Genomic DNA, 27,171 nt, shown 5'->3' on the forward strand with positions numbered 1-27,171 from the left:
AAGGTCCAGTACTTCTGCTGGTTGATGGGTCTTCGCACCGCTTGAGGGGGAGTGTCGAAGGTCTAGGTTCGGATCTCCAGATCCAATCGGTGCAAAGCACTGATGATACCCCTCGCATCGCGAAGGCGCCCGGTGCGCCCACATGGTCTTTCTTATCATATTCTTGGCCTCCGGCCCGCCGTCGCTCACTTAAGCATCGCGTTCGCAAATCCGTCGCTTCACCTGCTCGTTATCCCTACGCAGTGTGAAGCGTACGTTGATTCATTCTCTCGTTAAGTTAATTGTTGCTCATTGTACCTCAGTAACTGTACTGCGTACATTCTAGGTACATGAATTGACCTGCTCGTTATCCCTACGCAGTGTGAAGCTAACTGTACTGCGTACATTCTAGCTCTTGCTTCCGCTCTGTCACTCGCCGCTCCGAAGCCTCGTTGAGACGCTGGTATCTTCGTCGCCGCATTCGTTACTGTCGCCATTTTATCGCCATCCATATTTTATCCCTTTCCTAGAATGGTGTTTGCGTTCATTAAGGGCCACGTATCTCCGTCTCTTCGCAACTCTTTGGTAGGTAGGTAGGTATATTTCCGGCGCGGTCCCAATAGCGGAACAACCGGTTGCCGCACAGCACGCCAGTACGTGCGGCTTGGCGCACACAGTGCATCCACGGTTCCCGTGAGCTGTATAACAGCCGTAGTTTCACGATCACGGGAACGGACGCGACCCGCATCACCCGGCAGCTCCGCGTCTTTCGCTATCAAGTGGCCGACGACCTACGTATCCCGTGGTAATCTCGTCACACAGCCTACGATTGACCCCCTATATCAGCACGAACTATTACGAGATGGCTGTCACCGATGCTGAACTGGCATTTAAGGTTGTGACATTTTTTACTTCCTGCAGACCAACGTCTGACAAGATATACGATCCCAGTAATCTTTCCTCCGATTCGCGGTAGACCATCGAACCGCATTGACGCGCATTCCGCCTTGGATGTGCGATGAGATGCTTTGCGAGGGTGACTGTCCGCGACTTCAATACGGGCTGGGTGTTCCCTTCGAGCGATTCCGCGCATACAGCATCGAACATGGGCTGCTCCCGCGCGAGGCGGCAGAGGACGACTTATCGGTCGTTCTCTGCGTTGGAAAGATAGTCAATGATATCTCGAAGCACTGCAAGTTCAGGCTGTCTCACGAGATGATTGCGCACTATCGCTACACCGGTATGGTCGCCCTCTACTCGAACTTCAACAAGCACCTGCGGCATCGTTCGACTCAATGCCCTTGGCGACGCAAGGACTGCACGCCAGCATAAACAAGGCTGCTGGAACCAGTCGTTCCGTTGATGCGAGCTTCGTGTACCGCAATGGTCAATGCGGTGACGGACAGCTTGAAAAGCTGTCGGGCATCGAACCAGCGTATAAAGCCTCAATGCTCCTCAACTCTATGCTATCGCTTGCGATCCTTCGTGCTCACATCAATCTTCTACTTCTTGGCCCCGGCGGTCTTCGTTCTGTCAAATATCGTCACGAACATTGCTGCTACAATGCTTGCCCAACTGATTGCCATGGTGTTCGCAGCCGTTTCATGCTCTGCCGCGCCATATACCAAACATGCGTCAGGTTTGTCCAATATCCATTATAACGGGCCGCTTCATACAGGACTTACAAGATAGTTCCTGTAGTCAACAACACCGCCGTTATTGCTCGCGACAACGGGGATTGTGCCTTCGCTGACGGAAAGTCTCCAAGTAAGTATCATGATGGGCCATCGCTCAGTAGCTTCCTCACATCTGGCTATTGCAGCAATACCGAATGGCCAACAAGGCTGTTGTGCACTCGGAGGCGTATTCGGCGAAAGTCCGACGCCAAGCATCTGCTCCTGCAGCAATGGCGTGGCAACGCAGGTGTCAACATGTCCAGACAAAGTCAAGTTCATCTTCTTCCCCGAATCGCAGGTCTGCGAACCGGCACCTGGAGCAAACCCTGGGTTCAAGTGCACAACGTAGTGATAATTGCAATCGATACCCGTGACAAAAGAAGTCTCGTTATACATGCAGTCACAGTATGCGTATCGTTCTTGAATCTGAGAACACGTCCGTGACAAGATCAACGGTGACCACAATGTCAGCGGCATCTTGGGCATGGAAGCGCCGCCACGACACGCTTTCGTTGCGATGTCTTCAACGTAGGCTGGGAGCGCGGTGTTCGGAAGGCCATCGGAGCTCCAATATTTGCTCCGGGAAGGCCAACGAGAGCGACATCAAAGCATCTTCGGAGATAGGAATGGTGCAGTGTCCCATGGCAAGGAGTACATTCGACCGGAGCCTCAGGAAGAGCCTATACCGATCGACGGCACGATGCTTTGTGTAGCTTCCAGTGTTTCTTCTGACAGGATGAATTGCAGTCTAGGAAACAACGAGATATTAGTACGCCACCGCTAGGCAACAACAAAGCCCACTACTCACATCTCGTATTGCCGCAACCCCCGCACTTCTTGAGCACGGCGCTTGCGTTTTGACAATAGCTGCATTCGTAGAGTGGAATCGAGCTGACAGAAAGCTCGGAAGGCGGCTCCCATACTGTGAGAGTATCGTCCCCGCCTTTGTCGTCTTGTTCTTCGTCGTCTTCGTCGTCCTGCTCAAGCCATAACGCAAGGTCATTTGTAACCAGCTCCGGATCTATGCTTTCCCGCTCCCGTGCGCCTTTGTCTTTCGTAGTGACTGCGTCGAAATGCCGCACCAGGTCTCCCCACTCCTTCTCAGCCGCCGCGTAGTTGTCGACGACGAACGCTCGAGTAAGACGCACCCTCGTGTCGGTTGGAGGGAATCCAAGGAACTTCGACACCTCGTCGCTGACTTGCAGCTTTTTCAGTGCATCCTGTACAAGGAATCATTAGGCTAACACCGCGTACAACCAATCAATATTCTCACTGAGAAATGCCTTAAGTCCGGCGATAATTTCTTGCCTTTGATCACGAGCGTGAGGAGAATGTACCAGTCGATGACATTCTTCATCCTCCTTGCATCGGGTGGGGCCTCGGCCATATACACTTGTGCGTCCTCGCAGGCTCTAGTGAGGAACGCCACTCCTTCTTCCCACTTGCGGCTAGATACCCGAGGGATTTGCAGTATATCCAACCCCTTGATAGCGGCATGCTCTATACTCTGCGCAAGTAAGTCGTACTTCAGGAAGGGGGTCAATGTTTGTGGTGAGCGCAAGGCGTTCTTCGCGTAGCGCAGCCCCAGGTCATGCGATTGGCTGGTGCTAATGACGTAAGAGAAGTAAGCCACGTCCGGATACTCTTTGAGCGCATCCCAAGCTTGCTCGCAGGCTACAGGCATGCCGTAGCGCATCGAGAGGAATTTGACGTCGAGAATCTCGGCGAGGTGAGATTCGTCAGGATGCCCCATTTGTCGGATAGCTTCGGCGGCGATAGGCTGACCATCAGTTAGCCAAGCCCGCGCATGGACCACTCCGAACATACTAGAACATCCAACCACGAGGTCAACGAAAACTCGAAGGTCTCGTCTTCGTTAAAGGAATCGGCACGCTGGTCCAGATCGCCGCCTTCGGGGTCAGGAATGGGGAATTCTGTTGTTAGTATGTAGTCAACCTGGTGGAAGAGTCGTGATAAGCAAGCGCAAGGACGCATTGGTCAGAATGGCACATACCAGTTTTTTCCCAAGGGAATAGAAGTCCCGATTGTCGAAGATATCGTTCAGTGCGCGTTGGCACTCTCTCATTGTCTCAAGCATGATGTGGATCTCGCACTTCGTCGTCCCGTAGCCCGCCATCGCGCGATCAACAATCGAAGGCCACTTTCCAGTAGACGTGGCATCAACGAGCGACTCGTAGTCGTATTCTGTTTCATCCTCCTCTTCTTGTGGAGCGTGGAGGGCAAGGAGGGAGTTGAGGATAGAAACCCTTATGTCGAGATCGCTGCTTCGCATGAACGCGATCAACAACTTCGCTGCTGAGGGGTTCTTGTGATACTCCTGATATCAGGTTAGTTGGCGTAGGATGACGTGTGACGGCGAACTTGCCTCTGGGCAGTTGTGTGTCGGGCTCACAATCAGGTCCAAGGCATGTCCGACCAGGTAAATCGAGCGGCCTGGCTTTCTGAGGACCTCAAGTGTAGTCTCAAGCGTCTCGGTCAAGGTGAGAGCTTCGAGGACATCAGGTTCAGGCGGCGAGCCGTTCCTGGGGGAGACGGCTGCGGATACAGCGTGACCCATAATCACCAAGCACAGCTCCTGGATCTTGTAGTCGTCAGGATGGCTCTTCATGAGTCGAATCAGCTTTGGCGTGTGACGGGCGATCTCGATCCGCGTGTCCTGCTCGGCTTTATGGGTTAAACTGACCAGAGCTCGCAGCGCCAGATGCTAGCTCGCGGATGTCGGATATGAATGGAACGAAGTGAAATCGATTGACGAACCCGGCACTTTTCGTAGTCGAGAAGGGGCACGAACTTCGGCACCACACCTGAGAGGGATGAGTTAGCCTGCGTAGTGACGAGCATGGCGTAACACACCTCGTTTGACGAGCTTGTTACGAAGAATATGATCGCCGCACATTTTGGCTAATATCGCGACGATGCCTCCCAGAACCATCTCGGCACCCTTCCTTTCATATAGGATGTATGCGGCATCTAACCGTTCGTACACTTTATCGATTTCGGTGTGGATTTGCTTGAGCCCTTTGCGCTTCGTCAGCGACGGTATCCCAAAGTTCTTGCATAGTATCGTGACTATCGCCTCCCAGTCGTCGCCGGCGGTGGTCAAGCTAACCAGAAGCTCGTCTTGCTGCACGCGACTCGCCAAGACTAGTTCGGTAGACGGCGAACTCTGTTCTCCGTGTATTTGGGACCGCTTCGTGCGTTTCTTTCCTTTGCCCATGAAGCAAATTTAACACGCGTTACTGATGAGAATGGTGAGGACGCAAGTGCAAGCATTGGTGGTTGCAATTCCAAGGGGCTCGCCGCTCCGGGGCCTAGAGCGCATCACGTGCTCAGCAGTTCACAAGCAATGAAATGAGATTCTGGTCGTGGTAGGTAGGTAGGTAGGTAGGTATATTTCCGGCGCGGTCCCAATAGCGGAACAACCGGTTGCCGCACCGCACGTCAATACGCACGGGTGGAACACAAACAATTCGCGCGATACTTGTTACCGGAGCTTTATCGGTGCTCGTGTCGCCTGTTGTATTGGCCCTGTATATCCGACAAACCGGTTTGTCGGATATACAGGGCCTTTGACTTAGCCTGCTCGTATTCCTCGTCCGACAGAATGGGTACCGTATGAGGACGTTGACCCCGACACCCGAACACCTATACATAGTATACACAATTCCATCAGGAAGTCATACCAGGCTGCAGATGCCGGCGCCAACGACGAGGATGTGTAGCGGCTTGACGGGTCCGGTGCTGGAGACATTTGAGCATGCGGGTGCGCTTCTTATGTGCCGTGCTCGAGGTGATAGTCGGTGTCTCGAGGTCGTCGGCCGCCTGCGTGCTCAGGAGCAAGTTTGTCCTTGGGCAGTACTCGACCAATGCAAATATGAGAGTTCTCCAAGGCTGAGTTCCAGAGTACACTGGCAGTAAGCGAATAATAATTAGATACGCGGGGCGCAGTGGTCATAGAACAGGACAGCCGAGAACGCGTTCGCGCCAGCCCTCGGGTGTGCCCCAGCGACGCACTGCTCACGTGCACGCGAAGTTAGCCACCATCCCGTTCGTCCAGGACCAGCTTCAGCAAGCGCAAGGTAAGTAGGTATGATCGCCCACGGGTCAGTTCGTCGTTTAATCGCTGAGATTACATAGTATTCAGGACAGAATATCGCATCCCGCCAGTGGTTGTCCTATAAGGAATACTAATTGCACTGTACTCTACACCACCAAGAACGTTCTGAGTTCGACACTGGAGCCAAGGCTTGCATCAACCACGGAACTCGTTTACGCACGACGAACGCAACACTTACGCCAGGCGGGTTAATAAGCGATCTCTCAACTTGATATCCGAAACCCGACGCACTCCAGGAATCGCGATCCCGACCACCACCACCTCCTCGGGCTCCCATGCCTTTCCTAACAACATCCCTGGATGTATTTCTCGCAACAAGCTTTCTTATTACCATCGGCTCTCTCTACTTGATACGTCCGTGGTCACAACCGGCCCCTGGCGCCCCACGAGCGCCTTTCCGCACCCCGCTATCCCTCCTGATCCTCATACACTCCCTCTACGTCCTCTACATCCTGCTCGTCACTCCTCCCCCAAATCTCTTCTCGCTGCTGCATATCCCGCTCACCACACCCTCCGACAAAATCCGCGCTCTCCTCCTTGCGCATGCACGCCTACCACCCGACGCGCCCCTTCCCCCCTCTCTGGAAGACCTCCTGACGCGCCTCTCCTCCTTCGACGTCCGCACGATATACATTCGGTTAGTCCTCCCATTACCCCTTGCCATACTACGGAGCTGACCTAATGATTGATGCAGGTTCGGACAACCGACGGTGCAAAGCTGCTCATACTGCCACACCTTTGACGATTACCTACTCCACTACCTGCCCGGCCCGCTCCTCTCATACGTCCGTACCGCCGCCGTACTCGGCCTCGTCACGCTCCGCGGCTCCTTCCACGAGCGCTGGCGGCGCTACGCCGTCGGTCTCCTCGTCTGCGCCGCCGTCACCGAAGCCTACTGGACTGCGACGGTCGAGGTCAAGATCCCGCGCACCGGCCTCGGCGTCATCATGGTATGTTCACCCCCTCCTCCCCCGCCCTCAAATACCCTAGCTGCCTCGCTTGCTCATCATCGTATCTAGTGGCACGATTACCTGTGGACCGCACGCCACCTTCTCTTCCTTTCCCTCCCTCTGCTTGTCCACCTCCTCCCCCTCCGCCCACCGCCCCCTTCACCAGCCTCCCTCCTTCTCAACCCCGCTTCCCCCCTCTCGCTCACCTCCACCGTCCAAGCCTCCGACGCCGCGCTCGCCCGCCTCGCCCTCCTCAAACATGCGCACGGCGCCATCGCGCGCCACCCCGACCTCCGGCAGAAGAGCGGGACGTGGTGGGCGGAGCAGCGACAAGAGGGAGAATGGGCGCGCGCGGACGAGCGCGTGCGCGTTATGGCGGATAAGCTCGGCGTCGGGACGTGGGAGGAAGGGACCGGGGCTGGAGAGGAGGAGCAAGGGCTCGGGACGCTGAGGAAGAACGCGAGGACGTTCGTAGCCGCGCTCTGGAGGTTGGCACAGACGAACCCGGCGCCTGCAGCGACGTCTTGACCATGTTGTACCGACCATTGCAGATTGACGAACATTGGATAACATCTATCTTCGCGTGTTAGATGGTGTGGTTACGCCGGGGACATACCCCATATACATAGGGTTTACACCGCCACCAAAAATAGGGTCGACCGATCGGCGGGTTCAACTTTCTCTTCTTGCCTCTCCCGCGCGGAAGCAAAATCGGCCGCTCACCAGCGATCACCCAGTCCGTCTCTTCTGCAACAGATGCGGGGCCCATCGCAGCTGATCGAGTCATTTGTCGATACCGACAAATGACTCGATCAGCTGCAATTGCGGAGGTCCAGTACTTTGCATCTTCCCGTTGTGGCGGGAAGATGCAAAGTACTGGACCTGCGGATGTGTTGTATGGAGCAGGCGCAGGTTACTCGCGGTTATTCATCGCTATCATGCGCATTCCGCGCTATGATCCGCACCAGATGGGCAGGATCGACATGTCCAAGGCCAGGGTCGATCCCGCCCTTCCGCATAAACGCGGATACGATGCATAAGGAGGCATCGTATCCGCGGTTTTTGCGCCCAGCGCGTATAAAATCCACCCAATATGTGATTGCATTCTCTAACTCTTGGGTTCTGCTCTTGAGTTCTTACTGTACCTCCTCTCCTACCTGCCTACATCCTCCTCGCGCTCTACCACCTTACCATGACCTACCAAGCCTACCCTCCCCCTACTGACTTCTCTGATTTAGCACAGGTATCCCCTGTGTGTAACGATGTGGATATGGTACGCCGCTCCCCGCCCTCACATTCTCCCTCTTCACGACCTCACTCACGGTTACCCAGGACGAACTCGAGGTCGAAGCCCTCCTGGACGCCTTCGTGGACGAACACCTCTCAGCCGCCCAGCAGCTCATCCTAGCCGACACCGAATCCGAGTCCGAGGAATCTCCCTACGCGGCCTGCGAGGTGTCCGACGTGCACCCTTCTCTGCCGTCGGTCTTCCAGGCCCGCTTCGGGGCCGGGTCCACGAGCTTCGTGTCCAGCGGCGCGGTCTCCGCGCGCTCCCGCAAGGCGCACGCGTCCGATCCCGAGGGACGGCGCTGCGTCTCAAAGGAGTGCAAGGGGACGGACAAAGACGACGGGTCCGCAACGGTGGTCCCTGTGCGCCGTCGCAAGGCGGCGCGGCAGATCCCGGCGCGGTGGCGGAATGCGATCTTGTTGCCCCAGACGAGCTCGCGGCCCGCCAAGGTTCGTCGGCTGGTGACGGCCCCCCCGTACCCGCCGCCTTCCTACCCGTTGCCGCCGCTGCCTGTTGCTCCCCCGCCCGAGGCCGCACCATCTTCGTAAGTCTTCGGCTTTACCTCGCCATCTCCGACGTAGTGCTCATGATGTGCTTTGCTGTAGGATCCCGCCCCCCAAGCGTGACTCGTCGGTGGTGTTCCTCAGCCCCATGAAGCCTGTCTCGGTGGCGAGGAAGAACCGCGTCATCCCGCGTCCCATCCGGTGAGCCCTCACCCCCAACTCCTGTACGCAATCGCTCAGTGTAACTGAACTTTTTTTTCCTCGCCAGGGCGTTCCTCGCCATTGACCCATCGAAAACCGTCCGCAAGCTTGCAATGAGGGCCATACCGTACGTTGGTCTTTTTCTCTCGTCCGAGTACACGCATCCTCATCGTCGTCGTGTCCTCCAGCTCGCGGCGGGAAGCGACAGCGCTGTACAGGAAGAAACCCCGACCGGACTCGATCCTCATCTACCGCTCCAACCTCGGCCAGAAAAAGCTGTAACGACCCTTCGACCCCCTATTTCGGTTTCGACTGCGACTCTCCTTTCCCCCCTCCACCCAATTCTACGTTATCCTGGCTCGGCTCCACGGCTTCATAACAGAAACGTATAAAAACCCCCATAAAAAACTTCATAATGACAGTTCACAAAAACATTAGATAGAGGATCGGACGTGGCACAACCCGGGTTACATCGCTCACCATACTCACCTCTCATACAGCGTTTACAGGACCTGCAGTGCGTCCGGTGTTCGGCATGGGGCAAAAAGTGCGTCTCCTTTCACTCATCCTTGAACCCCGACGTGTTCTGCTGTGCCTGTTGCAGATCCGATTTCACCTACGGCTTGATCGTTCCTTTTCCCGAAGAGTTTCGAGGTAAGCTTTCTTTCCCCGCAATCGTCCTTGCGCGAACTGATCATATGAGGGCCGTTAGGATGGAATGGGTTGGGCTCCCTCGATCTCTGGATTATCGAAATATTGAGTCTTTTTCCTCTGCGATATTTGTTCTCCTCCCTGAAGCGTTCATAGGTGCCGCAATACGGATTCATCACACAACAGGGCTGGAAGCGCTTGTCATGTAACATTGTACTCTGTATTGGATGATGACAATCGGACGCATTTACGCATTCTATGGATTGCCTTGAGGTTCATCACCCCAAGCCGAACGTGAATATGAATGATTGTGAGAGGTGGGGTATATGACAAAATCCGGTATATATACAGTAACACGAACACGACGCGCAACAGAAGCCACCGCGTAGCGATCGGTGGTTGCGAGACGAGAGCACTGCGAATGACATTTAGAGGTATTCCTTGACTTCGTCCTCACACCATTGCCAGAGCTTCTCCTGCTCCTCAACGTTCTTCGACTGCTTATGCGGCTCGCCAACCCGGGCCCAAGGACGAAGGTACTGTGAAGACCTTCATCAGATACAGAATGCTCGACGTAGAATGCATGAGGCGAGCCACTCACGCGTCCGTTAAACGAGGCGGCCTCGGGCGAAGTGCCCGCGAACAGCTGCGTGATCGCACCGAAAGGCAGCGGGTGCAGCACCGCCTTGTTCAGCATCCGCGTCGCGAACCCGGTCGCGTGCCTCTGGAGGTCGCTCTGGATGTTGCCCGGGTCGCAGGTCGTGACGACGACCTTGCCCTCGTCCTCCTGCTCGCTCCGGCGCGCGAACACGTAGGCGAGCATGACGGCGCCGAACTTGGACTGGCAGTAGAGCTGGAACGGGCCGAGCTTCTTGCGCTCCTTCGAGTCCTTGAGCGTGTTGTACTTCATGGGCGCTTTGAAGTAGTATTGGACGGAGGACGAGGTCCAGACGACGCGGGTTGGTTGGCCGGCGGCTGAGGCGGTGGCGACGAGCAAGGGCCAGAAGAGGCGGATGAGGAGGTACGGCGCGAGCGTGTTCGTGCTGGATCGGTGATACATGATCAGCGACGATGAGAGCTATGAAAGAACGTGTCGTGTACCCAAACTGCATGTCGTAGTTCTGAGCAGTGACTTGCTCGATCGGAGGCTAATGACCGAGGTGAGTGTTTGTGACGCATGAATGGCGCGAGAGATGCGACGAACGGCCATGACGCCGGCGTTGTTGAAGAGGACGTGGAGTTGTGATTCCATCCTTGATTAGGGTCAATCGTTTTCGCTCTCCACCATGATAGCGCCTGAGAGCTCACTTCGTGTAGGTCTCTACCGCCGCTTTCACGGATGGCAGATTGGAAAGGTCGAGCTCGAGGAAGATGGCCCGCTTTCCTGTGTCGTTGAACAGGTCGGTGATGGCATCCTCGGCCTTTGACTTGGAGCGAGCGGCGAGGTAGACCTTCGCGTTCTTCTTCAAGAGCTGCCGGCAGGTCTCCTTTCCTATGCCCTACAGGAGAAGAGTAAGCTGACCATCCATGCTGGACAACGAGAGCGAAGCACGTACCGTGTTGCCTCCCGTGACGATGACGACCTTGCCCGACAAGTCCGGTATCTCGTCGAACGACCATTGCGGCTTTGGGGGAAACATCTGGGAGTAGAGGGTCGCGGCCGACATGTTGCTCGCTTTTGAACCGTACCGAGGTGTGGAGGAGGGAGAGTGTGAGGCGTCCAACCTACGCCCCGCCTGGGGACTTTATACGGACTCCAGCATGCAGTTCCTGCTCTTCTGATTGGACCAAGGGTGACAGGCGAGGGGAGGAGGATGAAGCCGTTGTATGTCCACATATGGATGGCGCCCGCTGCTTGGGCAGTGGTGGGCCCTTCCACGCTCGTTTTTCGCGCGCGCTCATATCTGAGCACGTTACAAGCAACACAAGCCATCAAAGCCAACCACGAGTGTGCTTTACAATGTCCAAGACAGAGATGATTGAGTAGCGGTTGACTTGGTTGAGTCGCGAGTATTGACGGCGACTCGGCTCTCTTGCTCCGTGTCCAATTCTTGTCGATCAACCCTTGACATAGGCATGCCGGTCTCAGGCAATGTACGTGTTCATACAACCCTCATGAGTGACTTGTTGACGATCTCGCCTTCATCTTCCTCGCGATCATGCCACGTTTTGAGCATTCCAGTTTGGTGATTTAAATCTCGCAGGGGTCGACAGTGACACTAACACACTCAACTTATCAGTCACCGCGATGATCACGTTCGAATTTATACCGGCTCGGGCTTGAGTCCGGCTACTCGTGGATGTAGGGAACGGGGAGCCGTATTGTGATTCTAGACGGCGCGCTACATTCAAGTTTAACCCTGATACGACGATATCGGAGAGGCCACGGGCGCCTAAGGCGTACTATATAACAGCGAATGGGATTCGATGATTGTGTCCGGAAACGGACCGTCGCGTACAACCAACCTCCATCACGGCATGGACTATCTCGAGCGCTCCTCTTTCACGGACACGTACGGTCTCTGGACTGTTCATGTTCATGTCACCGGACGGCTGTACTGGCGACTCTCCCCTTCCACGCGACATCGAGGTGTTCGCATCGTCTCCAATATCGAACCAAAGCATCTTGTGAAATCTCCCGCCTGGAGGCCGATGCACTCTGTTGCCATGGGTGACGACCAAAGTGGTTATCAGAAAGCTCGTGTTCAAGGCCAGTTTAGCCCTGTAGAGCTACATACAGCTGATGGCAAGACCGTGATTACCGTTGATCACGCAACAACTCGCGCGACATACGCGATTGACCCTGGAGACATGTCGTACCCCAAGGATATGCGCAATACTGACGTTGAGACTGGTATGCGCAGCAATCCATCTTGTAAACCAGAACCGCTCACGTAATGGACATGTAGTCTATGCGCAACGCCTGATGTACTGGGCTCAAATGCAGATGTTTCCATCTCACATCCAGCTCCATCCCGCCTGCGTCCAGGCAGCCACGAACGCATTGCTCTGGTGTCAAGCGGATCGGGTGTTATTCACTTCTTCGAATGCACCATTCTCTAAGGAAGCCAGTTCGGAGATGCTCTCCCTTCTTCGAGATATATCGAAAGGTTAGTTATCCTCACGCCACAATATCTGTCAATGACCTGGCTATTAACGTTGGGGTTTCGGTCGGAATCAATTGTAGAAGCACAAGATCACAACATCGGAATCTCCCTGGAGACGTGGTACGTCGCTGCAGTACTCCGACATACCAGTATGGCACTCTTCTTCTTGTGACGAAGCATGGTACTGATGCCACACGTACTCAGCTCTGCATCGTATCAAGTACCACTACGGAAGAGTCGACGCGCAGAAGTACCGGGAGCGCGCTAGGAACAATGAACTCCCGGAGAATCTGCCAATGATATCGAGCGTACCCGTTCGCATGATATGGCACATCCTGTCTTGGATACTACTCACATCCCCCTACGGATATCTCAGCAGAATCGCGACAGTGGATCGCACTCAAATGGGCGATGGTATTAGTACGATCAGATGGGTCCGTTTAATCTCAGCGTTATGCCGCGAATGGAACTCCAGCAATCTTCTCGTAAGTACTATTGAATGGCGAACCTCGAAGGTAGTCGCTGACTTGTGCTAGTCAACAGTGCTGATATCGTGAGCTCAGATTCGTGGCTTCATTGCCAGTGCATAATCGGTATTTAAAGAGCAACCGTGGCCGTCCTGGCGATACCTGGTATAAACGGTGTAGCTGCAGTGCTTGCAATCCTGTCCATCCTATGCGCCATCTTCTCCGTTTGCTCCGGGTTGTTCATGCTCTGGATTCACCAATCACTTACGGATACCGACAGCGTATTTGCGGTCCGTGGACTGCCTTAGTTTCTCATAGTAGCCGTACTGACAAGACATGCCAGCTTGTATACTTTGCGAAGGCTAAGGCCCTCACTGGATCGTCCCATTTACTTGCCATCGGGCTCTCTCTGCCTCTAGTATCCACCCTCTATGGCATGCTGTTGTTTCTGGGCTCGATTGCCTCATATTCCCTAGACTCCCATCTTGCGCATGACTTCGCCATCGTCATGCGCGTCGCGACCATCGCAGTATTGATCGCGTTGCTCGTGCTTGCGTGCACGGTGATACCTGTGTTCAGTGACAAGTTCATTGATCTTATGCGGCTTCACCTACCATCCATATCGCACGGTGCCGTCGTAGATGCCGTTGAAGAAGAAGAAGGTTCTCAGATCGTCAATGGCGATGCTCCGGTTAGTTCATCACTTTGAATGCTCACTCGTGCGTCTTGCTCAACGACGGACATTGCAGCCCATTATAAATCCAGACCGCACTATGGGTGTGAAAGTTGACCTAGTAACCCCAGTTGTAGGCGCGGAGATCTGGAATGGGGTTAGCGTGCCGCGGCGGGCCCGATAGCAGAGCACCAATTACCATGCCGCATTGGGAGTGTAGAGTACTACTAGCTAGCTATCCGCAGTTGCTTGGGGCGATTTGAGGTATATGGAAGCGTCGAGATACGCGGGGCACAGTTCCTTGGTGGCACGGTGGATATGCATGCTTATTCTATTTGCACAGCTATATACGGTCACATCGTGAATTAGATGAACTGATGGCGAAGAGGTTGGGAGCATCTCAGACGTCGACTTCAACGGCCATCGGCAATAGCCTCGCGGATCAGCAAACCCTTCTTCTCGTCCCGCAACTTGATGTCGCAGTCGAATGGTGCAGGGTGGCCGACGAAGTGGGGGTACTCGACCTTTGGCTCGACCACCTTGCCATCGGGACCAATCTACACCGAAAATGATTCCATATCAGCACTCTATTTTACGGACAGCGCCGTTAGGCGGTAGTTCCGCTTACCTTCTTACGGATATCCAGACAGTGCATGATGGACGAGAGAGCGATGAAGAGAGCGTTGTCAGCGAAGTATTGTCCGATGCAGATGCGGCGACCGAAGCCGAAGGCGAAGTTGCGGGGGCTGCGCGTACATGAGTGTTAGACCAGAGAGCAGCAACAGGGGCTCGGGCATCACTCACTCGGTTTCCTTGAACCTTTTCTCCGAAAGGCCTTCGTGGCGCTCTGGCCTGAAATCAAGGTGATCCTCACCGTACAACTCAGGGTCGTGCATCATGCCCCTAGATATGTCGGTCAGACCAGGTGAGAAGGATGGTATAGACGTCTTTCGCTGACCAGATGTTGGGCAGAATCGTCGTGCCCTCCGGGATGAACATGCCCTCATACACGTCATCCTGCGTGAGCCGATGAGCCACGCCAATCGGCGCCGCGGGATTCCATCGGTAGGTCTCCCGGATGACGCAGTCAACGTAGGGCAAGTTGGGGCGGTCTTCGAAGGTGGGCAACCTAACGAACACAGAGGAGTTAGCACGCCCGATCGTGGTGAGAATCTTCAAGAACATCCTTACCGATCGGAGCCGACGACGCGGTCGAGTTCCTCTTGCGCGCGTTTGAGCACGTTGGGATGGAGCACCATGGCAAGAAAGAAGGAGCAGATGAGAGAAAGCGTCGAGTCCGCGCCGGCTATACTCGTAGTTCGTCGTCAGACGAGGTGAATCGAAGAAGATTATCATCGGCTGACGTACCTGCGTAGATGACGGCGCTGGTCTCTTTGATTGTCTCTTGCATCTCAGCGTCGCACGCGGGACCGCCATGAGCTTCCAGAAGGGTGGTGCAATACGACTCGCGAGCCTTGCCAGCGTACTGAAACACATCTCAGCACGTCAATGAACACCCTTGGGCATGAAACAAAGTGTCGCTTACGTATTCGTCCATCAGATGAGCCCAAGGCTTTTCCAATATACCGCGCGTGCTAACTCGCCATTCTTTGGCGAGCGTTTTAAACCCGGCACCAGGGAACCATCCCGGCACGTATTTCACTGCCGCATAATCAGATTCGGTTCCTGAACGGCTACCTGTTCACGCACAGAAAGGCAGAGCATCGACTAGGAAACCGACGCCAAGGGTTTGCGTGAGACCATCGACAGCGTGTTCGACCATGTGGACGTAAGGATCGTCCGCCTTGACAGTATAGCCATACGCCATCTTCATTATAGTCGAGCCAGCCAAGCTTAGGAAAGGCATCAATATCCGGAGGCTATTTGAAGCACACTTCGGGCCAACGCTTACCGACGAACATCAGGATCGAGATTTTCGGGGTTGTCGACGACGCGCTGGAGGAAGAGATGTGTTTCTGCTAGCTGCATCGACTTGTACTGGAAAGATCGATTTTTATCGGCCTCTCGGTTGGCCACGGGGTAATTCAGTGAGCCTCACCTTGTCCACAGCGCGGGAATTGAGCGCCTGGTGCATGACTCGCCGGTGACGTCTCCACTTGTCGTTGGGCGTGGTGTAAGGGACAAGCGTCATGTTAAAGTCCCATCCGACCCTGCGTCGTGGACATGAGAGTTCGGTTGAGGAAGCGGACGAAGCGCATGATGACTCACAGCTCCATTGCCATGATACTTTGAGGGCGGTCGCTGTAGATGCCGCTACGCTTGTCGAGCAACTCGAATGCGACCTTGCCCGAGTTGATGACGATGTAAGGCGTGCTCAGAATGCGCATGAACACGAGCGGACCGTACTCCTCGCGCCATTTTGCGAAGTGTTCCCATTGCTTCTGGGGCGGGATCTGGCGCGCGTTGCCGAAAAGTAGTTCGCCCTTGGGTCCGGGAGGATAAGGTGTTCGACCTCGCCGCTTCCTGTCCTTCGCAATGGAGTAGGAGTAGACGACGATCAGAACAGCGGTCAGGGCACCGAGCGCCGTGTAAGTGGTCGAACAGGGCGAGAAAAGCCCGAAGTTGAGCGAGTCAAGCTCGAAGGGGAGCTTCATCTTCGACAACTAGAGGACAACAACTGGAGTGGCGGAGACGGAGGGAGTCACAACCAATACTACAGAGCTCGAGGTTGCTTTAGGCGAAAATCCTACAGGCCTACGGCCAATATTCTACGCCCGGTCCCGGGAGACTGCGACCCTCCAGCGCGCTTGTTTCTTCCGCGCCGACCATAGCGATATCAAACACTCCACCACACCCAAGCGACAGGTATAGCAGCGAATTTTGATGAACAGAGGGAGCCGAGACAAATAATTTCCGTATGCTACAGCGCCGCCCATTCGGCGATCGTGGTGGCGGGCGCAGAGAATTGATCAGAGAAAGCCGTGGGAATTTGTCCCCTTCAGCCAGCTCGCCGCTCCATGCTTCAGCCAATGGCTTGCGCATACGTCTTCCTACACACCATCCATCCTCGAGAAATGCGGAGTAGCAGCGCCTGTTACATAGCAAGACAATGGGGATGACGCGGACTGGTGCTTGCTCGACATGAATCTGCGCGACGCTTTGATCAATGGGAGTCGAACTTCAAGTACAGAACCACTTGCAGTTACGGTCGCGCTGCCTGTCTCGGATCGGAGCAGTATATCGCCAACCTAATGTGACATGACGTCCGGGAGGCGGGATATATGACAGCTTCTGCAATAGCTTGCGGGCAAACGGGAACTGGCTGTGGTAGGGCAGCTTAGTTCCCCGTCGGCCAGTGTGTTTCGTTGAAAACGCACGCTTGTCCAGCTTAGAAGCTCCAGTCCGGTCGTTCGACCTTCATCCCGAAACCACCATGTCCGCCATACTGTCCGCGCTTCCCACTATGGACGCCGTCACCGCCACGTTGAACAACACCATGTCCTCCATCGCGTCGAACGGGATCGTCGCGGAACTTACGCCCCTCCTTCAAGATGTGACCAACTCTCCTTTGTTTTCTCCAACAGCCGCTGCACTTGGTGCTACCCTCTTCTTCAAGTGGATGTTTGCCGTCCCTCCCGAACTGCAACACCTCCCAAGGGTAAGTAGCTTTCCAATAAGGTTCCCCGACGATTACGTTCATACTGTTCGTCGTAGGTTCCGGTCATCCCGACTTTGTTATCCTTTGCGAAGGGCGAGGTTGAGGATGTTAGAATCAAGAAGCTTCTACTTCCGTATGCGACCCGTGGCGATAGCGTAGTTCTCGTCTACGCCCTCGGCCGTTGGATCGTCCACGTCCTAGACAAAAAGGTGCTTCGCTCCGCAATGTATCCTGTTTCAAGCATTAACGCATGTGTTCTGAAGATTGCCAAAGACTTGGCAGACGATATCAACACCTACCCCAAGGAGGTGCCTCCTGATGGCATGCTCCTGTGGCGTTTCGTCGGCTACTCCAATATTATCCTCTCGAATGGAGAGGTGAGTGACGACTACAATGTCTCGCTCATATACCGACAGTCGTTCATTCCAGGCATGGAAACGGCACTCGAAAGTCGTCCGTGATGCCTTGCAGCGAAACCTACCCATTGGTAAGGCCGTACTTGTATTCGTTCATACCAGGTCGCTCACGCGGGGCCTTGTCTGGTGTAGAGGAGTTCGCCTCTCTTGCACGGAAGCTCTTCCATCAGATGGACCTCGCCATTGAGGCTGATCAAAAGAGTCCCGTGGAAAGCAAGAGGGAGAAGCAGTTTGGCGGAGGACGCGTTCGTTGGGAGGACCTCACCATGCGTTTCACCCTCGATGCAGTTGGTTCGGCCCATTATTTGGTTTGACTATCACCTTTCGCTGATTCATTCATCCAGGCACAACCGCTATGGGACACAATTTTAACGCGATAGAAGACGGTGACTCGCCCTTCGTCACCAAATACAACAAGGTTATGGAGGACATCGCAAACCCGCTATACCTCGTGTTCCCTCGCTTCGAGAAGTGGTTCCCTCGTTTGAATGTCATTCGCTCCATCGACGAGCTCGTTGCGTAAGTAAACGTATATGTTGGGCCCAGAAACGTGTTCTGACGATAGTGTCGAAGGCAATTCCAAGGTCTTCTTGAGCGTAAGAAGGAGTATCCAGGAAACGATATGTTGACGTTCATGCTCGAGGACAAGAGTCAGTTCGTTCCCTTCTCACAGAAGGTCTTCGCTCAATCCTCTTGCAGATATCACCGACACGGAGCACCGCGATAACATGGTCGTCTTCTTCATCGGCGGACACGACACGACAGCCGGCGCTATGGCCTCGCTGGTTTACTACATGGGCAAGTACCCGGACATCCAGAAGCGGGCGCGTGCCGAGGTCCAGGCAGCGATGAAGGGCAATACCACCGGCGAGCCCACCATTGCTGAGCTGAAGAACATGCCGTTCCTCGAGGGTGGGTCTTCTGTGCTTGAACGTATGCGCGCCGATAGTCTAATCGACATGACGGTCAGCATGCATCCGGGAGGCCCTCCGTGTCAATACGCCCATTACATACATGGTTCCCCGATCGGCCATGCGAGATGCTGTCCTCGTCGACTCGTACGGCAAGCAGTACTTCATGCCCAAGGGTGCCTCCATCATCACCAACATCACGTACGTGACCCCGTCATCGTCCATGAACCCTGATGCGACGACTGATGGTATATCGCAGTTCCATCCACTATAGGGACGACTACTGGCCCAACGCGCGCGAGTTTCAGCCCGAGCGGTTCATGGGCAACACCGAGGCGCAGACGACGGAGATTGATAGCGCGCAGTGGTTGCCCTTCGCCCTTGGCGCAAGGCAGTGCCCCGCTAGGTGAGCTCCCATTCTCAAGGACGCCGAATACGACGCTGACAACTGCATACAGGAACTTCGCAATGTACGAGCAACGCACGCTTGGCTCGATGCTCCTCCGCGAGTGGGAATGGACGATCCCGGACGACACCATCCATACGGACATCATTCACAACGCCTTCTCTCCCTTCGCTTTGTCCTTGCCGAAGGATCTGTTTATCAGGTTCCGGCGGCTCGCGAATAACTAGGAGGAGGCGGCGAGACGTTTATGATTATTTGCTCAATCGTACCCGTTCGTGTTAGTAATGTAGAGTCTCCCAGCATCAATCCTGTAATTCCTTCACTGGCAGGAGAATATTGTACAATGCCTTCAGTGCCTCACATCGAATACTTATGTGCCATTCGTGCCCACTCATTGTCAAGCGCGTCGCGTGTGAAGTCACCAGTGATCATGCCCTCCTGTCGTCTCACATGTGGACCTCCATGCATTGTTGTCTTGCCACACGGCGGCCAATGGAACATACAAATGTGATCCTTGTACTGTCGACATACCAGCTGAGCATCTCGCTCTCATTTGTGCTCGATGCCCCGAGGAAAGAACCACCGCAAGCGTCCACAGGCGAAGGCCAAGCCGCCGCAGCAACAGAAGGCTTTCGCCACCACTAGTGCTTGTACTCGCGCGCAACAAGAGTTTGCCGTCAGGATCAACAATACGGGCGAGAACTGGGAGGCTCTAGTCACCATCCTCTGCGACACGTTCGAGATCCCGTCCCTGACAAAAGCGGAAAGGATTGAAGCAAATCCACGTCGATTTCGACGCGCTCTATGGTCGTCTGGATGCCGCGTACGATGAGTACAGAGATAAAGGCCCCGGTTCGTACATGATGTTGGGTGGCATCGTTGGGATATACGCCAAGATGTGCGTCGACTCGATACTTCGCGATAAACTATTCCAAAAAGGTGCGCAATGGATCTGGTCATCTATGCCTTCGCTCATAGATTCGTCATAGGTGTATTGTCGAAGCTCATGCCTCTCTTGGACGAGGAACCGTGTCGCGTAAGTCGTTCGGCCTCCTGTTTGACGTTCGCATGTCGATTGACACATCTTTTGTCAGCGCGTAGTGCTACGATCGTTGGTGACCATGACTCGCCATGGAGGGATCCCGGTCAAAGTCGAAATCGCTCGAAAGACGCGCCACATCTTTCAGGTCATGGACGGCAATCCAAGCGATGATACCACTCAGGAATTAGGCGTTGCCATTTTGACCCATTGCGTCGGATCTGCTGTATACGACGTGTACAAGCCACCCAGCCCCAAGAATCTCAATGAGATAAGCATTTCGGGAGTGCTCAAGACCCTCGTCCGAGTTTTGAAGCGGCCGGGATGCTCGGCTCACCTGGTTTGGCATGCGTTGTCTCTTATCCAAGCTGCGACGGGTAATTGTCCCGAGGTGGGGACATTCCATCACACCCCGTGATGACCTATCTGAACACCTGTTATCTAGGAATACCGAAAGAATCCCTCGGCGACTAGATTTCTGATGGCGTTATTGCGAAGCGACGAACTCAGCATTCGATGCTCGGCCCTTGGAAGCCTTCTGCGACTGCACGCTCGGGCGAGCGAAGAAGACCGCGTCCAATTTGTCCCTGCGAAGTTCATGGCGATGTCGGCCTCTGGCAACTGGCCTCCATCCATCCGGAACGCCATGTCGAAGTACGGTCCGACAAGGTGTGACTCTTTCGTCACGGGCCAGACCGCGAGGGAGTACAAATTCGCCGCAATGGATTTCCTCAAGAATCGCGAGTTATATACGCTTGGCAAGACGTTGGTACGCACCTTCACACAGGATCGTGATCGACCTAGTTGACGTTATGGCATGCAGGCTGAGTTCGCTCTGCGCACGGAATTCTCGATTCCGAGGGGCAGGTCCGAGTTTCCCGAGCCTAGTGCCCTGCCGAACCTCAGGATAATGAACGGCCGCGATCTTGGGCTACCAGTCAAATTATGGTCCGATATGCTGGTACGCATGATCGTGCGGACTCCGTTAATGTACATTCATGGTGTCATTTTCTTCCGGCAGCCACTAGCCGCACTTTCTATTCACGAGAAAGGAGGTCCAGATGAAGCGTATCTAGCTGAGGTACTCAATTTGAAGTGCCTATTCATGCGCGAACGCATTCTCGAGGCAGTAGCGAAGGCTCAAGCTCTCGTAAAGGCATACCCCGATGTCGCCTACTTCTACTACGGCGCTAGCTTAATTTCGGAGCCTCAAGTTGGACTGCGCTACGCGAAGAAAGGGTTGCGTTGCAAGAAGATGCTGACTCCGTTCAGCTCGCGTTGCTCGAGCGCGCCGTCGAACAAGCCGGAGATATGGCTTTGGCGTCGTTTCAACAGTCGCGATCGCAGCAACGGGATCATGAAGAGGATGTGGCGTTCCTCGTGAGCGCGCTGGAGGATGCGAAGAAGTACATGGCCGAGGCGCCTCCCGACGCGAGGAACATGAAGGCTGTTATTGATTGGTACATCCTTTTGACGCTTGCTATCAAGGGAAAAGAGGTTAAGACAGATGAATAATCTGGCGGTATGGTCTTTGTTATCGTTCTCTCACCTCAGGCGGTCTGACGGCCTTACAGGACGCGCTTGAGAAATTGCGCGTTAACGAGGCCATTCTGAAGTTACTCGGATCTCGGATCGCCAACACGCAGCTACGCCTGGCTCGCGTTACGGTGCTGGAGGGTTATTCCGCCGCTCACGACGAATGGGCGGATCTATTGAGGGTTCTGGACGAACATCCCGACCGCGGCACGGACGCATACCACCGCAAGAGTGTTGATCAGACGAAGGCAATCGACGATCTCGCTACCTGGCTCGAGGAGGACGTCTACTTCGGTAACGACGATGAGGTGGAAGAACGCACTGCGGATAGTCCGGCACCCTGTGATCCACCGCAGAGCGTCACGATGAATACGGTGTCGCTCTATCTATGCAGCTTTTGCGGCACTCCTAGCGCTGCCCTCAAAAAGTGCGGAGGGTGCGGTGACACAAAATGTAAGGACGGTCAGAATGGTTTCGACCATGCCACATGCTCACGTTAAATTGTCTTAGACTGCGACGCCTTCTGTCAGAAGAATCATTGGAAAGCCCATAGAAATCACTGCCAGAGATCACCGAAATAGACTTCCAATGCACCGTTGCCGGTCCCGAATACCTTATCATCCAGTCCAGACACCAATGTAATGTAAGGTAGCGAACGTATGTTATAGCGTTAGTGCGTGCTGCAATTTGCTGCATCAGTAGTCGAACAAATAGATCCGAAGTCCAAGAGGCGTGACGCGTCCGCGGGTCCGCGCGCGTAGCGAGCGAAATAGGGGCTTCGACAGTGACTTCACCTTCGGCTGGCCCGACGCAGTCGTCGGCGCACGCACCGAGTGTCGGAGAGACAGGGGGAGGGGTCCATCCATTTTTCATCGCATCTATCCACAACGTCGTCTGCGATTTCGCTCCATCTTCCGTAACATCATGGCCAAGGGCAAAGATCACTCGAAACGCTCACAATCCGCCAAACTCCCGAAGAAGCCCAAAGCCTTCGCAACCCAAGCCCAACAGGAGGAATTTACTGTCAGGATCAACGATGCGTCCATGAACTGGGAGGCTATGGTCGTGATCCTATGCGAAGCCTTCGAGATCCCGCCTCTGACGAAGCGGAAAGGCCTCAAGCAAATCCACGCGAATTTCGACCAGCTCTATGGCCGTCTTGATGCCGCATACAACATGTACACCGAGAAGGGGCCGGAGTTCGAGATGATTCTAGGAGGTATCGTCGGGATATATGCGAAGATGTGTGCGGACTCACTTCTCCGCGACAAACTCTTCGAGAAAGGTGCGCACGATAGCTCTCCGTTGCATGTGTGTACACGCGCTCATCCGCCATAGGTGTACTGTCGAAACTTGTCCCCCTCCTTGACTCTGGAAAATGCCGAGTCAGTCAACTATCATCCTGATGCATTGCTGATTTGTTCACTGTTCACTCCCGCCCCCAACTTTAGCTGGTTGCGCTGCGCTCGTTACGGACCATGACCCGGCATGGCAGTCTTCGCATAAAAACCGAGATTGCCCGCAGAACTCCGAGCCTCCTTCGACTCATGCACGACAATATAGACGACAACTCGCTTCAAGAACTATCCATAGGCGTTCTCTACCACTCCGTCTCCGTCGTTGTGCACGACGAGACCAAACCTCCCACTGCGGATATTCTACGAGATATCGATATACCGCAGATGTTCAGGGTAGTCCTCGAAGTGCTGAAGAGGCCTGGTTGCTCGTCCGACTTTGCCGGGTCAGCAATGGCGCTTCTCCAGAACACAACCTACAATTGTCACGAAGTCAGTCTATCAGTTGTAATATGCCGCTGGTGGTGAGACTCATGCGCCTCTTGCCAGGAGTTCGAAAGGAACACCTCGGCAGCGAGATATTTGATCGCGTTCTTGCGAAGCGATATACTCACCGTCCGGTGTGTAGCGCTCAGCAGCCTATTGCGCATTCACACACTCTTGAACGAACAAGACCGGACCCAGTTCGATAGCGCGAAAGCCCAGGCCGCGATGACTAGCGGCCACTGGCCGCCACACGTCGGGGACGCATTCAAGAAGTATGGTTACATGAAGTGCGACACGTTCGTCATGTTCCAAACTGCAGCCGACTTTCAAGTCGCCATGTTTGATGTTGCAAGAAGCCGCGACTTTTACGCTCTCGGAAAGACCCTGGTGCGTTCGTCTGGGGTTGCCTTTGATATCCATTCGTTGACGGCGCAGTTACGCAGGTCGAACTTGTTCTACGGACCGAGTTCTCCATTAGCCATGGACGGTATGATACGAAGGAATTCCTCGGATTACCATTCACTGACTGGGCGGACGTGGTGGTGCGTAGGCTTGCGTAACGATGTATCTTCGCTGATTACTCCCTTGGCAGCCATTTGCCGCTCAGGGTATCCGGGAGAAAGGGACCCAAAACGAAACATTCTGGGCGGACATGCTTGACCTCAAGTACCTGGTCATGAACGAACGTGCCGTCCAGGCGGTGGCAAGGGCTCTCGCTGCCATTGACAAGTATCCGGATGTCGCCTACTTCTACTATATCGTCAGCCTCACTGCAGAGCGCGAACTCGGTCTGCGCTATGCGAAGAAGGGATTATGCTGCAAGACGACGATGACGCCGTTCGTCAAGCACGCATTACTCTTCAGAGCCGTCGAACACGCAGGAGAACTTGCTTTAGCCGCGTTCCACGAATCGCAGAAGGATGTTCGTCGGCGGGAGGAAGGGGTAGCCTTCCTCATGAGCGCCTTGGACGACGCCAGAGCGTACATGGCCGAGGTACCCCCTGACGCGAGAAATTTGAGGCACGTCGCCAACTGGTATGTCGTCTTGACGTTGGCGATCAAGGGCAAGGGGATCTCACCGGACTTAAGAGAGGTTGCAGTAAGTCCTGATCTTTTGTAATTTTACGACGATATTGATGATATATATATCAGGACGTGTTGGACAAAATCCGTATTAACGAGGATTTAACAGAGTTCCTCGGGGCCCGGCTCGCCAACACCCAGCTACGCCGAGCGCGAATAATGGTGGTGACAGGTTACGCGGCTGCTCAGCAAGAATGGGGCAAGGTCGTGAAAAAATACGACGAGGAGCGTGACATAGAAGCCCACAAGACTATAGATCAAGCGAAGGCGACGGACGATCTCGCTGCGTGGCTCGACGAGAAACTGCATGTAGAGGACGACGAGGACGATAATGCTGAAAGCTATCCGGACGATCCCTACATCCACATGCCGCGGTGGATGAAGCCGTACTTCACCGTCTCCCTGTACCGGTGTAGCTTCTGTGGAAACCCCAGTGCGGCGCTCAAGAAGTGCGGACGTTGTGAAAAAACGAGATGTGAGGGAAAATAGAGCCATTGGCATCATTCATTAGGCTGACATTATCTTCTATTTGCTCTTAGATTGTGATGCGTCTTGCCAAAAGAAACATTGGAAGGCGCACAAAACCGACTGCCATACTTCTCCCTAATTCAACTACTCCAGCTGCTATATAATCTTTGTAGACCAACGTTTCGTTACTCTCCTGTGATAGAATCTTGCCCTAGAATCATGTCAATACAGTATTTTACACTGCCAGCTCTGTATATATTCCAGTATAATTAACCCGATCGTAAACCGCATACCAGTGAAATAGATAGACTGCAAACGTGTTCACTGCACAAAGCTGGTTTGCTGTCACAGAGCGCTAGGCGTCATGATCACGATCCAATGATTGCTCAGATGCTGATGTGGATCCGCAATCAAACGTGTACCTCTGAACATGATATATACCGCGCTCGTATTCCACGGCTACGCTTAACCTCTGCATTGTAATGGGGACACCGAATTGCTCCGTCACAACGACACCGTGAGGGAAGCCCGTCATCTTGTAGAGCTCGTATGTGTATCTTTCAAAGCTTGGCCTGAGGCTGAATTTCTGCATTCGGCATGATTACGCGCGCATAGACCTTGGTATGAACCGGAGTCGTGCCATTGTTCCAGAACACGTCCGTCCCGAATTCCTTCGGATCGGGTCACTATCGATCTTCTTCATGCAGAACAAGCTGCGCGCACGCACCAGGATGTCATTGGGGCAGATCTCACACGCAACGGACTCCATTCCCTGGTCGGAAAGTCTTTTGCCGTTGATGTAGGTACCGTTCTGGCTCTTTGTGTCCTTAACGTAAATCTGCATCGTATCCAATGAGTCTGGGTATCGGATGGTGTCGATGTTAGGGCGTCGAAGTCACCTTGTCATCCTCAGCCCATACCTCGGCATGCTTACGAGAGAGGGTCTTATTAGCAAAGTATCCGTTTGCATCGGTGGGTTCCGTCTGGACGTTCGTTTTGCGCGCTATCACGAGAGGCTGGCTGTCCTCAAATACCCAGGTCTTGGAACTGAACGAGCTGTTCTATCGGAGTCAAAACAAATCAGCGCAAAGTAGCAAAGACTATCCGGATACTGCGTTGGACTAAGTTAACACACAAGGGAATCCAGATGGATGGTCGGGGCAGGCTTAGGGGCGGCGTTATGGTTTGACGACATCGTTACGGTAATGATAGGGCAGAGCGAGGGTAGTTGGGTGTTTGATAAAGGTCGTCGAGTCAAATGAACTCACGAGGCATACGTATCCGCAGCGATGCTTACTCACGGTGAGCTGAACGTTGCTGCATAGCATAGCGTCGCCTATTTCTGGCATAGGCACGGGACAGGCGGATGGCTGATCATCAGGATGAGTCTGACGAGCGCGCTGCCTGGTATAGTATGAGTATCATGTGCAAGGGAACTATGATGGTACGGTCAGGTAGGGTAGATTGTCAGTGTATGCATTTTGAGCAACCAGGAGCTTCAGTAGAGTAGCGCACGTGTCTTCACACCTTAGCCTGCGCGCTCTCGGTGCGTAGTATATGGAAGCGGCCACTTTGGTGGACAGATTTTAATCATCGTCCTCGACCATGATTGCGAGCTCCTGCGGTAGAGGAAATGATCAATGTCAAGGTGCATAGGCGGAGGTTTAAGGATCTCGTTCGACCACAGCACGGCATCGTCATGACCTTGCGACCCTCACAATTGCAGGCAAAGCGAGTAAGTATGAGTAGCGCCAGGGCGCGCCGTCCGGGCTGCATATGCGCACAACGGAAAATAGAACCGAGAACGCTCGTTCGAGTCATGGGAACCAGAACCAAGAGCGTGGATTCGTAAAGCACGCGAGCTACGTGGTTCGGGAGCTACATGCGTGGTGCTGGGATCCTGCAGGATATAGCGAGTGATGGTCAGTCGGAGTACCATACATGAACTCTGACGTGAAGTCGGACTGGGGCGTGCCATCAGAGATCAGCTACGAGGAAATAGGGATAGACGTAGAATTTTGCACAAATTGGTAGAGAAAGGTCGCCGCAACATCGTCGTCCTGATTATAAAAGACCTTCTGAGTTGACTCCGTGGTTATGGGATATCGAGGACGAGGACAGTCCTGTAGCACTTCTCGTTCATTCGATAGGGCCTTCTTACTTCTTTCAGCCTAACGACGATATTTTCCGTAGGTATGAGTACGGTCTCCCTGTCATCCACGTAGCAAGAGAAGGCTCGAATGTTCAATGCTGCGCCCGCAAGCTTCCGTGTGGCGAAA

General features: G+C 54.2%; 10 protein-coding genes across 10 annotated transcripts; 6 read left to right on the forward strand and 4 right to left on the reverse strand.

Moving 5' to 3' along the window:
* Window positions 1-2,000: 2,000 nt before the first annotated feature.
* Window positions 2,001-4,912, reverse strand: PUNSTDRAFT_143643 (uncharacterized protein). The gene is made up of 8 exons (XM_007383644.1): window positions 4,530-4,912; window positions 4,434-4,480; window positions 4,042-4,380; window positions 3,670-3,993; window positions 3,483-3,611; window positions 2,929-3,435; window positions 2,464-2,875; window positions 2,001-2,403 (listed from the first exon to the last, which is right to left on the reverse strand). The coding sequence occupies exons 1-8, from the start codon at window positions 4,891-4,893 to the stop codon at window positions 2,336-2,338; spliced, it is 2,190 nt and encodes a 729-aa protein (XP_007383706.1). The 5' UTR covers window positions 4,894-4,912; the 3' UTR covers window positions 2,001-2,335.
* Window positions 4,913-6,068: 1,156 nt separating this feature from the next.
* On the forward strand, window positions 6,069-7,783 carry PUNSTDRAFT_44485 (uncharacterized protein; the record flags this gene model as incomplete). The annotated part of the gene is made up of 5 exons (XM_007383645.1): window positions 6,069-6,430; window positions 6,488-6,743; window positions 6,813-7,231; window positions 7,373-7,479; window positions 7,560-7,783. The coding sequence occupies 5 exons, from the start codon at window positions 6,069-6,071 to the stop codon at window positions 7,781-7,783; spliced, it is 1,368 nt and encodes a 455-aa protein (XP_007383707.1).
* Window positions 7,784-7,935: 152 nt separating this feature from the next.
* Window positions 7,936-9,017, forward strand: PUNSTDRAFT_113562 (uncharacterized protein; the record flags this gene model as incomplete). The annotated part of the gene is made up of 5 exons (XM_007383646.1): window positions 7,936-8,016; window positions 8,076-8,575; window positions 8,637-8,735; window positions 8,803-8,862; window positions 8,924-9,017. 5 exons carry the CDS (start codon window positions 7,936-7,938, stop codon window positions 9,015-9,017), a joined length of 834 nt encoding a protein of 277 aa, XP_007383708.1.
* A 671-nt stretch (window positions 9,018-9,688) lies between these two features.
* On the reverse strand, window positions 9,689-11,240 carry PUNSTDRAFT_102548 (NAD(P)-binding protein). The gene is made up of 6 exons (XM_007383647.1): window positions 10,943-11,240; window positions 10,695-10,885; window positions 10,591-10,639; window positions 10,488-10,534; window positions 9,988-10,429; window positions 9,689-9,925 (listed from the first exon to the last, which is right to left on the reverse strand). The coding sequence occupies exons 1-6, from the start codon at window positions 11,051-11,053 to the stop codon at window positions 9,815-9,817; spliced, it is 951 nt and encodes a 316-aa protein (XP_007383709.1). The 5' UTR covers window positions 11,054-11,240; the 3' UTR covers window positions 9,689-9,814.
* A 624-nt stretch (window positions 11,241-11,864) lies between these two features.
* PUNSTDRAFT_134186 (uncharacterized protein) lies at window positions 11,865-13,743 on the forward strand (the record flags this gene model as incomplete). The annotated part of the gene is made up of 8 exons (XM_007383648.1): window positions 11,865-12,240; window positions 12,296-12,496; window positions 12,574-12,642; window positions 12,698-12,978; window positions 13,030-13,046; window positions 13,097-13,250; window positions 13,304-13,651; window positions 13,726-13,743. The coding sequence occupies 8 exons, from the start codon at window positions 11,865-11,867 to the stop codon at window positions 13,741-13,743; spliced, it is 1,464 nt and encodes a 487-aa protein (XP_007383710.1).
* Window positions 13,744-14,046: 303 nt separating this feature from the next.
* On the reverse strand, window positions 14,047-16,248 carry PUNSTDRAFT_67953 (cytochrome P450; the record flags this gene model as incomplete). Its single annotated transcript, XM_007383649.1, has 11 exons — window positions 14,047-14,190; window positions 14,262-14,379; window positions 14,438-14,536; window positions 14,592-14,762; window positions 14,825-14,939; window positions 15,002-15,119; window positions 15,180-15,295; window positions 15,344-15,486; window positions 15,546-15,631; window positions 15,693-15,804; window positions 15,863-16,248. 11 exons carry the CDS (start codon window positions 16,246-16,248, stop codon window positions 14,047-14,049), a joined length of 1,608 nt encoding a protein of 535 aa, XP_007383711.1.
* A 965-nt stretch (window positions 16,249-17,213) lies between these two features.
* PUNSTDRAFT_102556 (cytochrome P450) lies at window positions 17,214-19,212 on the forward strand (the record flags this gene model as incomplete). The annotated part of the gene is made up of 11 exons (XM_007383650.1): window positions 17,214-17,252; window positions 17,309-17,410; window positions 17,516-17,629; window positions 17,682-17,739; window positions 17,801-17,959; window positions 18,013-18,187; window positions 18,242-18,318; window positions 18,368-18,580; window positions 18,639-18,780; window positions 18,839-18,985; window positions 19,038-19,212. 11 exons carry the CDS (start codon window positions 17,214-17,216, stop codon window positions 19,210-19,212), a joined length of 1,401 nt encoding a protein of 466 aa, XP_007383712.1.
* Window positions 19,213-19,547: 335 nt separating this feature from the next.
* PUNSTDRAFT_134189 (uncharacterized protein) lies at window positions 19,548-22,141 on the forward strand (the record flags this gene model as incomplete). The annotated part of the gene is made up of 10 exons (XM_007383651.1): window positions 19,548-19,700; window positions 19,762-19,924; window positions 19,975-20,021; window positions 20,080-20,415; window positions 20,470-20,793; window positions 20,848-20,985; window positions 21,046-21,237; window positions 21,297-21,521; window positions 21,599-22,013; window positions 22,071-22,141. 10 exons carry the CDS (start codon window positions 19,548-19,550, stop codon window positions 22,139-22,141), a joined length of 2,064 nt encoding a protein of 687 aa, XP_007383713.1.
* Window positions 22,142-22,508: 367 nt separating this feature from the next.
* Window positions 22,509-25,169, forward strand: PUNSTDRAFT_102560 (uncharacterized protein). Its single transcript, XM_007383652.1, has 8 exons — window positions 22,509-22,845; window positions 22,899-22,945; window positions 23,012-23,347; window positions 23,405-23,728; window positions 23,785-23,883; window positions 23,934-24,440; window positions 24,494-24,899; window positions 24,964-25,169. Exons 1-8 carry the CDS (start codon window positions 22,605-22,607, stop codon window positions 25,029-25,031), a joined length of 2,028 nt encoding a protein of 675 aa, XP_007383714.1. The 5' UTR covers window positions 22,509-22,604; the 3' UTR covers window positions 25,032-25,169.
* A 283-nt stretch (window positions 25,170-25,452) lies between these two features.
* PUNSTDRAFT_68326 (uncharacterized protein) lies at window positions 25,453-25,863 on the reverse strand (the record flags this gene model as incomplete). Its single annotated transcript, XM_007383653.1, has 3 exons — window positions 25,453-25,563; window positions 25,620-25,730; window positions 25,792-25,863. Coding segments are annotated over 3 exons (294 nt in total), but the record flags the coding sequence as incomplete, so codon positions are not given.
* Window positions 25,864-27,171: the final 1,308 nt, after the last annotated feature.

Source organism: Punctularia strigosozonata (genome assembly GCF_000264995.1).
Source record: "Punctularia strigosozonata HHB-11173 SS5 unplaced genomic scaffold PUNSTscaffold_6, whole genome shotgun sequence".
Lineage (NCBI taxonomy): Eukaryota > Fungi > Basidiomycota > Agaricomycetes > Corticiales > Punctulariaceae > Punctularia > Punctularia strigosozonata.

Coding starts and splice junctions, on each gene's coding strand:
- PUNSTDRAFT_143643 (XM_007383644.1), bottom strand. CDS start 4,893: ATGGGCAAAGGAAAGAAACGCACGAAGCGGTCCCAAATACACGGAGAA. Junction 3,994..4,041: donor CGACACACAACTGCCCAGAG/GCAAGTTCGCCG, acceptor ACCTGATATCAG/GAGTATCACAAGAACCCCTC. Junction 3,436..3,482: donor CCTCGTGGTTGGATGTTCTA/GTATGTTCGGAG, acceptor ACTGATGGTCAG/CCTATCGCCGCCGAAGCTAT.
- PUNSTDRAFT_102548 (XM_007383647.1), bottom strand. CDS start 11,053: ATGTCGGCCGCGACCCTCTACTCCCAGATGTTTCCCCCAAAGCCGCAA. Junction 10,640..10,694: donor GCGGTAGAGACCTACACGAA/GTGAGCTCTCAG, acceptor ACCCTAATCAAG/GATGGAATCACAACTCCACG. Junction 10,535..10,590: donor ACAACGCCGGCGTCATGGCC/GTTCGTCGCATC, acceptor CTCGGTCATTAG/CCTCCGATCGAGCAAGTCAC.
- PUNSTDRAFT_102560 (XM_007383652.1), top strand. CDS start 22,605: ATGAACTGGGAGGCTATGGTCGTGATCCTATGCGAAGCCTTCGAGATC. Junction 23,729..23,784: donor ACGCTCTCGGAAAGACCCTG/GTGCGTTCGTCT, acceptor GCAGTTACGCAG/GTCGAACTTGTTCTACGGAC. Junction 24,441..24,493: donor CGGACTTAAGAGAGGTTGCA/GTAAGTCCTGAT, acceptor TATATATATCAG/GACGTGTTGGACAAAATCCG.